The sequence below is a fragment of the Hippocampus comes genome, unplaced genomic scaffold, assembly GCF_001891065.2.
Source record: "Hippocampus comes isolate QL1 unplaced genomic scaffold, H_comes_QL1_v1.1 scaffold22, whole genome shotgun sequence".
Taxonomy (NCBI): Eukaryota; Metazoa; Chordata; class Actinopteri; order Syngnathiformes; family Syngnathidae; genus Hippocampus; species Hippocampus comes.
In genome coordinates this window covers 1,160,607-1,169,722 of record NW_017806175.1, presented here as the reverse complement: position 1 = coordinate 1,169,722, position 9,116 = coordinate 1,160,607, and the positions used below count along the sequence as shown (strand labels likewise).

Here is a 9,116-nt window from a genome sequence, read left to right as displayed (position 1 = left end):
ATACGCAGCCCTGACAACTCATCACAACTTCCCCATTACGTGCGCATTTATGTTGGCCTGCATTGTATCACGTTTCATCATATGAAATACAGTTAAATCCCAGATGCCCACAGCACCTTAACACTTTTATTTTTTTAAACACACTGTAAGCATATTTGAACAGACACACACACACACAAAAAAGTGACACGTAAAGCGAATGCTGTACTGACCGGAGTGTCTGTGTATTTGATATGTGCCTTAAAGAGCTCTTCTGTGGAGGGATGTGACAATGGCGAGTCTATGTGTGAGGGCCTGGGGTGTGAGCTGTGGCCGACAGCAGCTCCTACATATGAGTATGCTCTGTTTTACATTTCTCTTGCCATTCAATAAATGTCTGAAAATGGCATTGGCAACTATCGCTCCACTTTGTCATGTATGAGGGCATTACAGTAAGTAATTAGATTGTGAATTAAAAAAAAAAACAAAAAAAAAACAATAAAACTTCCCAGATCCTCAAGTAGACAAGTTCCCCCAAAATGTCTGCCAGGCTCTAGCTCACCTGCAATACCAATGAGGACGAACGCTAAATGGCTGCAAGGATGAATCATCGCGTGATTATTGCAAATCCGGGAATATGAAACAAATGTGGATGCACCCGATGAACGGTCAAAGGGAAATAAAAGGAAATCCTCCCGCAATAACACATATTTTCTCTCTACATTGATGTGACTATTTCTATGGGCCAAGTCCTAAGACCCCCTGAGCTGGGTGGCTCCCAATTCAGGGCCTGCATCCTGCGGAGGTAACTGAGCCCATTCAAATGCCATCGCTAAACAAAACAGTAGCACCCGCCAAAGCATGCAAGCATTCTCTTGGATAAAGTGTGGCGTGTGGACTCACGTTATGAAGAGATGCTGTCTTATTACTTTCATGTGATGGTCCGTGTTTATATTCTGCATTGCTCCATTCTGGTCCTTTTTTGTTTTATTTCAACCGCCACTTTTTATCATTTATTTTCGATCATGCAGGTCATCATTAGGGTGCTGAAGAAGATGCCAGATGACTTTTGTGGGCTACATATCGACAAACACACTGCATTTGTGACATTTTTTTTCTTTTGTCCGATGTCATGGCCAGACGTTTTTGTAATGTTAAATATGCAACTTGGCTCAATAAACCTTGGGAAACATTTGGCTTAACTGTTTCATTTGATAAGTGTTGACAGAGATTGCAGACATTGGGAATGGAGCCATATTTGGTAACATTTGCTCTCAAGAACAGCACTTCTCAAATTTTGAAACCAAGGTCCACTATCATGACCAACAATAAAATGCAGTTGCATAGTAGGCCCAAAATGTGACTAAAATAGGGGGTGAGGGGGGGGGACTGCCTTTGTTGACTGTAAGCAAAGAGAGGGATCAGTGTATTGAAACACTGCCTGTATATTATTTTTGGCTTATCCATTGCTCTAGCGCTCTCCCAATATACGCCTTTGTTGACTGTAAGCAAAGAGAGGGATCAGTGCATTGAAACACTCTATATATTATTTTTGACTTATCTATTGCTCGAGCGCTCTCCCAATATATATATACTATGTTTTAAATGTGTTTGTCATATTTTTAAAGTTTGTTTAAAGACCTTTAAAAATCAAGTGCCTGAAATGCTACAGAAACATGCCTAGCGAGTATTTAAATAAGGTCACAATCCTGCATGTTTTAGATGTTTCCCTCCTCCAACACACCCGATTCAAGTGATCAGGATTGTTATCAGGCCCCCCACCCCCCCGCAGAGCTTGCTGATGAGCTGAGTCTCAACCCACCTCAGCTCGACTGTATTTATAGAGCACTTGAAAACAACGACTCGGCGCATGCAAAGTGCTGTCCAAAATAATTCATCCAACAACAAACGATGCGTTTTCGAATCCAGTGTATCCTGATCCTCATCAGCCAGTCACAGGCACACTTAGACAAACAGCCATTTGCCTTCACACTCACACCTCGAGACAATTTGAAGTGTTCTATTAACCTGTCATGCATGTTTTTGGAATGTGGCAGGAAACCGGAGTACCCGAAGAAAAACCTACGCAGCCACGGGGGGGAAGATGCAAACTCCACCCAGGAAGGCCGGAGCCAAATGTGGCAGGAAACCGGAGTACCCGGAGAAAACCTACGCAGCCACGGGGAGGGAACATGCAAACTCCACCCAGGAAGGCCGGAGCCAGACTCGAACTCTGCACCTCTGCACTGTGAGTCCGACACGCTAACCAGTCACCCACCCGGCCACCCAACTTAAATTCAAGAAAATTTAACAAATGTATTTAAACGCACTACTTCATAGGGACTCGAACTCTGCACCTCTGCACTGTGAGTCCGACAAGCTAACCAGTCAACCACCGGGGTCACCCAACTTAAATTCAGGATAATTTAATAAAATGTATTTAAACGCACTACTTCATCGGTAAACAACTGAACTGCACTTAGCAAATGTACTGCACTAGATTAAAAAAAAAAAAAGTCACTAGAAAACATACCCCAGGATGGTTTCATCCTGTCACTCAAATCGAGCATTTCCAAGTATTTCAAAGGGGACATCCTCTTGAAAGAACCCCTTTCTACTTTTAACATTTCATTTGTCTGTGGTCGCACTGCACGTCGTCAGCTTGCTCTCTGAGGTGAGTGGGGAATGTGGAGGTACAGACTGAGGGTGTAGTTCTTCTCTCTAATCATTGGGTTGGGCTCTGGATGCAAACAAGCGGACTCCCAAAACACAGCGAGACATCAAATACTCATATGTACGTATAAATATAGACCTACATGTATGATGAAAAAGCCTGGTAACTTTTTTTTAGAATATTGGCTCGTTGATTACTGCGGAAACAAATGGTTTCACTATATGCTTTTAACCTGCGGCCTGTGGGCCAAGTATGGCCCTGGACAGCATTTGATCCTGCCCACCATGCAATCATAAAAACAAATCTCAAAAACCTGGAAAGGAAAAAAAAAAAAAAATAACGCAAACCACCCACTGCATTTTCGATCTCCCTTGTCCTCTGAAGCTTGTCCCCCTTGACTTGATCCTGCCCACCATGCAATCATAAAAACAAATCTCAGAAAACTGGAAAGGAAAAAAAAAATAACGCAAACCACCCACCGCATTTTCGATCTCGCTTGTCCTCTGGAGCTTGTCCCCGTTGACTTAGAGTGAGAGAGACAGCCTAGACTCGTCTTGGTGGGCTCAAACAAGCATTCACAAGTGCATTGGGCACTTTTCAAGAAACATTAACCACGCCCCCCCCCAAAAAAAAGACAAGTTTGTTCAATCATCAACGTTGTATACCCATCCCCACTCACGTTCACAGCTACGGATACCTTCAAGTCTGCAATTAACCTAATGTACAATGTGGACAGAAACTCATAAAACACACACAACACATCCTAAACAACAAAGCCAGAGCCAAGATTCAAACTGCTAAAACCACTATCCACCGCACTGCAGCCGCAAAACTTTGAGCCGTCATGGTTTTATGATAATAAACATTTGCTCAATTGTTGCCAAAACATGATCATTCCATCCTCTGCGGCACGGCAAGCAAGTCTGCAATTAACCTAATGTACAATGTGGACAGAAACTCATAAAACACACACAACACATCCTAAACAACAAAGCCAGAGCCAAGATTCAAACTGCTAAGCAAGATGTGCAAACCACTATTCACCGCGCTGCAGCGCAAAACTTTGAGCAGTCGATGGTTTATGATAATAAACATTTGCTCAATTGTTGCCAAAACATGGTCATTCCATCCTCTGCAGCACGGCAAGAAGTGACAACTGAGAACATCAACTAATATTATGGGAAAAGAACAGATGATAAGATGAATGGCGGTTCCCACAAAGGCATGAAATGGATCATAAAAGTCCGACACATGGTCTCGTTCGAGCACCTCGTCCTATCCCGCACATCGGTGTTCATCGCTTTTGATGACGTCGCTGCTGTGTGCAAACAGACTTTTCATCTAACATGATGTAATGAGCATCTGTGTTGTGTTGTTGCTTCCTCATCACTGCACTGTGTGGTTTTAACACCAGAGGTCCCTGCTGCCTTTATTAATCCACATGATTCATATCAAATCGAATCAAGGCCATGCTGTAAGGAAAACGGTTTTTAAGCACTTGTTATATTTTGAAAGATACTTTTTGCGTGATCATTCTTTCGCAACACTTTTATACTTTGGTACTGAATTTATGTTTTATGTAAAATTAATCTAATAAACTTAAAGAACTCACGATAAATGCAAGATCAAGACCCCTTATGACTTATTTAACATGATCGTATGTGTCACGGCTTTGTAGGAACTACAAATACAGTAATGCAGGCTTATGATATTAAAACCTAATATTTTGACCAGATCCTGAAAACCTCTAAGCCAGGTAATCGTTATACAGTACTGTTTTATGTGTACACGTACTGTATATATATTAGGGGTGTGCATCTCCACAAAAAAAGATGATTGAATACCGTTGGTGTGTTAAACGATTCAAGTGTGGTTCGATTTGAAAGTGGAATGATTCAATTGGTTTGGACTCAGTTTGAGCGGGTATGATGCAATGTTATTATTTTACATACATTTGAATGAACTTGTCGGTACTGTAAATGTGGCATACATTTTTAGATATCTGTCGCCAATAAAAGATGATTCGATATGTATCTCGATATATTAAAAAAATTAATAACTTTTGTGAAATTTAATGAAATGCACCTGCTTACTGTATATTTCATGCGCACAACTCTCATGATTGTGTGTGTGTGTGTGTGTGTGTGTGTGTGTGTGTGTGTGTGTGTGTGTGTGTGTGTGTGAAGGGGTGGAGGTAGAGAAGATCATTATATATTTAATATACTATATATAAATATTTTAGTGTACTCTACCCAACAGTTTTTTCAAACTGAGTGAATGGTCAACCGTTCTTGGAGACCCGAGGGAAACCCCGCCTCTAAACCGACATCCAATCAGCTTGTAATATGCAAATAAGATACTCTTTAAGATAACTTGGAGCGCCAACCGTGGCAGACCCTAAAGAAACTTTACTCCGTGCGTATACTACGCCACGACATTTCTATTTTAAAAGTCGGATAGCCATCTTCGAAACTACTCAAGACACCTCACAGGACCAACGTTGCAATAATATGGGAAAAGAAAACATACGTTTTTTCACTGCTTGGATACTTTTGGGGAAAATCTTTGCCATTTTTTGTTCGGACCCTGAACTCACCACCAACTCTGTGTTTGGTAAGAGCGACAAAATCAACACAGTACTTTTAATTTCCTTTTTCACCAAACGTAATATTGTAGCCAGATAATTAATTAAATATCTGATGTGTTGCTTAATTGATGTTTGCCACCATTATGTTGAGAAAGTAAACGGCTGCAGTTCTGCAAAGCCTCTCAACCAGTCACCTCCATGTGGGCATTTAGTAAAGACCCTGAAACCCTTCATGTAAAAAAAAAAGATCATCATAAGGAAAACATCCACACGCATGCGCGCGCGACCACACACACACACACACACACACACACACACACACACACACACACACACACACACACTCAACATAATGCTTTTGCCTTTTACAGATTAGGATTACGTGGAACCTATAAAGGGTATCTCACAATAATACAGGGATGGTTTTTAAGTAATGAATAAACCGTTTTCACTTAAAAGCTACTAAAACTGCTATTCTTTAATGAACACAATTACGAAAAACTACCGAATCTAGTTGATTTTTGTTCAAATTTGTTAATAAAGAAATCCATCTCTTTAGTTTCGTAATTTTATAGTTCGTCTATTTAAACCTGCTCTGTGCAGGAGGTGTGCTTGAAATGCAAAAGGGGGCGACATAGTCTTTGTTTTATGTATCTCCATGTCGAGCTAAATGTAAAAATGAAGATGATCAAGGGAGACATATTTAGTGGCAATAGATGTTTTTTGTCGTGTTTTTCAAGAGAGAGAGAAAAAAAACTAGAAAGTATGTAAGCATGACTAAAAAAAAAAAAAAATAGGATTGGACCTGATTAATCATACACTGTGCAGGTCTTTTGTGCCCCTATGACCTCTCATATTAGTGTGTCTGCATGTGTTACAACAGTGAACGGCAGCGTCCCCCCCCCCCCCGCCTGTCACCACCACCGAGTGGCTCACGGATTACACAGACATCGTGTCCAAATTCTCCCTGCGCTCGGCCGACATTCCAGATGATGACATGTGCTACATTGTGGCCGGGAGGCCCGACACCATCCAGGAGTGCAAGTTCAATGCGCAGACGCAGACATTTGTCATCATCCATGGCTGGACGGTACGTGCACATTCACAACAAAACACCTCTTTACCCCCCCGACATGTGGAATGAGGTTTTATTTGGAATGCCGCCTGACTGGATGGATTGCTGTTTGGTGAGGTTTGTTAGGAAATCCATCCATTTTCTACGGCATTTATCTTCACTAGGGTCATGGGTGAGCTGGAGCCTATCCTAGCTGGCTTTGAGTGAGCGAGGGAGTGCACCCTGGACTGGTTGCTAGTCAACTGCAGTTGTGAGGAAATGTAGAGCCAAAAAGATCTATTTATGCCACGTATATGGACCACCTTATTTACTTCACAAGTGCTGCTACAGGAAAAAATGTTTGTCTGCAGATTCTTACCTTTGGGGAGGTGTTCCCCCATTTTAAACTGGAATTCATTGTAAACCAAATGACACATGATTGCATATTGCCACTTGGAAATCAATCCAACCACTAGCCAGCTGACCTCACTCTTGCATGTGTGTGTGTTGATACGATGTAGGTAACAGGCATGTTTGAGAGCTGGGTGCCCAAACTGGTGTCGGCTCTGTACGAGCGCGTACCCAACGCCAACGTGATCGTGGTGGACTGGCTGACGCGCGCTAACCAGCACTACTCAACCTCCGCAGCCTACACCAAGTTGGCGGGCCGAGACGTGGCCAAATTTGTTACCTGGATACAAGTGAGATAACCAGTGTATTAAAACGTGGATGAACATGAAATCACCTAATGAATGTATAGTGTGGGGGTTTGTTTTTTATTTTTTTGAATTGGGACCCTTTGGTTTAAAAAGGACCTTACATACTGTACCTCGCAATGAGATAATTGACCTACCAGCAAAAAACAAAAACTAGACTAACATAAGAGTAAAGTCAGAATTTGAGAAAATATTTCTATTTAGAAAAAGCCTTGGTGGGCCATCAATCTAATACAATGAAATGAAGAACATTCAGTACGGTTGATGTACCATTTTACTATATTTTTTTTTTCCAGAAAGGATGCTTTCCATTGTGACTCAAATGGCAGAAAAGAAAATAAATAGAGGCACTTTTCAAAAGTCACAGTGGAGAGTATATATTTGTGCTTGTTTTTTTATGTTAGCAGGCTACATCAAGGTTCACGGACAGTATTGTAAAATAAACAAACCATTTCTTTGAATTATCGGGTGGGGGCAATGTGACTTAAATAGCACAACTGAAAGTAAATTTCACCAATGGAAGACAACTGGATTGTACCTTTTTTTTTTTAATTATGTGGCAATTACCAAGAAATCTATCAAACGTTAAAAGAACTAAAGTGCTGTTAATTCACTTTTTAGCACAGCTAGCACAACTTTAGCACGTTAATGCTGGTTGAAGATGAGCAGACTTGTAAGATATCGCAATAATGGACCAGCGTTGACATTCCAAGTATTACAACAGATTATGTTCATGTGACCAATTATTAGTTAATGACGCTGTGCTTTAAAATGTTGTTCTGCATCTTGTGATTTTCCTCTAAAGACTATTTACAAGCCTCTTTTACAAGGATCACTTTTTCGTTAAGCGTGACATACGTTTTCAAAAATGTTCCAGCAATGACTGGAATTTATTTTTTTTTTCTCCCCTTACTTTTGCATGACTCCTTAGTGGAAGTTTATATTTTTTGGGCAGACTACTCAATTCCTTTAATCCCCAATTACATTCCGAACAACAGTAAAGCTTGTAAACACAAGTAGCCACGGGGCCTTTCGGACCTCGTACTTAATGCCAGTTATTAGTTTCTAATCCTCATGTAAGTGTGCGAGTATATTAAGTGTAGTCTGTTTGTCGGTTGTTGCTGTCGTGACCCCTTCAGAAAGAACTGCAGCTTCCCTGGGACAAGATCCACCTGCTGGGTTACAGTCTGGGGGCGCACGTGGCCGGGATTGCGGGGTACCTCACCGACCACAAGATCAGCAGGATCACAGGTAAACCGAACATGTCCATTACTACTTATTCATGCGGATATAGCCGTTCAGGAGTTCAATATACTCAATCGCACAATGTAAGGTATAATGTTTCATCATTTACATCTCTCAGGTGTTCTTCGAAAAATAATAATAAATATAAAACAAATAATAAAACAACAATATTATCGTCAGCCGCTATGCAGATTTTGAACATTAACGCTGCACTTAATGATCTGAAATTGTACCGAAATATATTAAAACAAACCAGTTATAAAAGATGAATGCAAATGTATTGTTCTTTCAAGTTAAATACAACTGAGCTTTACTTCACGTATATACTGTACACTGAACAGGATGAATAAAAAGTTGAAGATAACCGTTATGTTATGCATTGGTCGAACATTGGATTCAGTGATTCTTCTCTTACCACTAGAGGGAGCCTGCATACTACACTTTTAAGAATCACTGTTTTAAGCAGAAGTTTTTACTGTATATTTACTTTCTCTAATGCCCTCACGTGTGGGAAAGGAGACCCATAGTGGACAACTGAACAAATAAACCGAATGCACTCACTCACGTGGTTGCTGCTGTCAGCCACAGCTCACGCCTCGACACTCACTTGCAGACTTGTTGATGTCACACACCATTTCAGAAGGCCCCGCCTCTTAAAGGCACATCTAACGCACAGAGACTCCAATACAAACAATGTTTTTTATAAATTCAATGCTTGATTTTTTTTTTTTCATGTTCAAATACCTTTACAATGTGTTTAAAAAGTGTATTTTACCCACATATTCTAATTAGGTCCAACACAAAAAAATAGCCTAAAAAAGATATTCATGCTCAATTTCGAGTTTTTCCATACACAAGTGT

At 40.7% G+C, this 9,116-nt stretch overlaps 1 protein-coding gene across 1 annotated transcript; it reads left to right on the top strand.

Moving 5' to 3' along the window:
• Positions 1-5,152: 5,152 nt before the first annotated feature.
• Positions 5,153-8,524, top strand: LOC109531926 (lipoprotein lipase-like). Its single transcript, XM_019896463.1, has 4 exons — positions 5,153-5,266; positions 6,124-6,330; positions 6,816-6,995; positions 8,150-8,524. Exons 2-4 carry the CDS (start codon positions 6,238-6,240, stop codon positions 8,522-8,524), a joined length of 648 nt encoding a protein of 215 aa, XP_019752022.1. The 5' UTR covers positions 5,153-5,266; positions 6,124-6,237.
• The last annotated feature ends 592 nt before the right edge of the window (positions 8,525-9,116 follow it).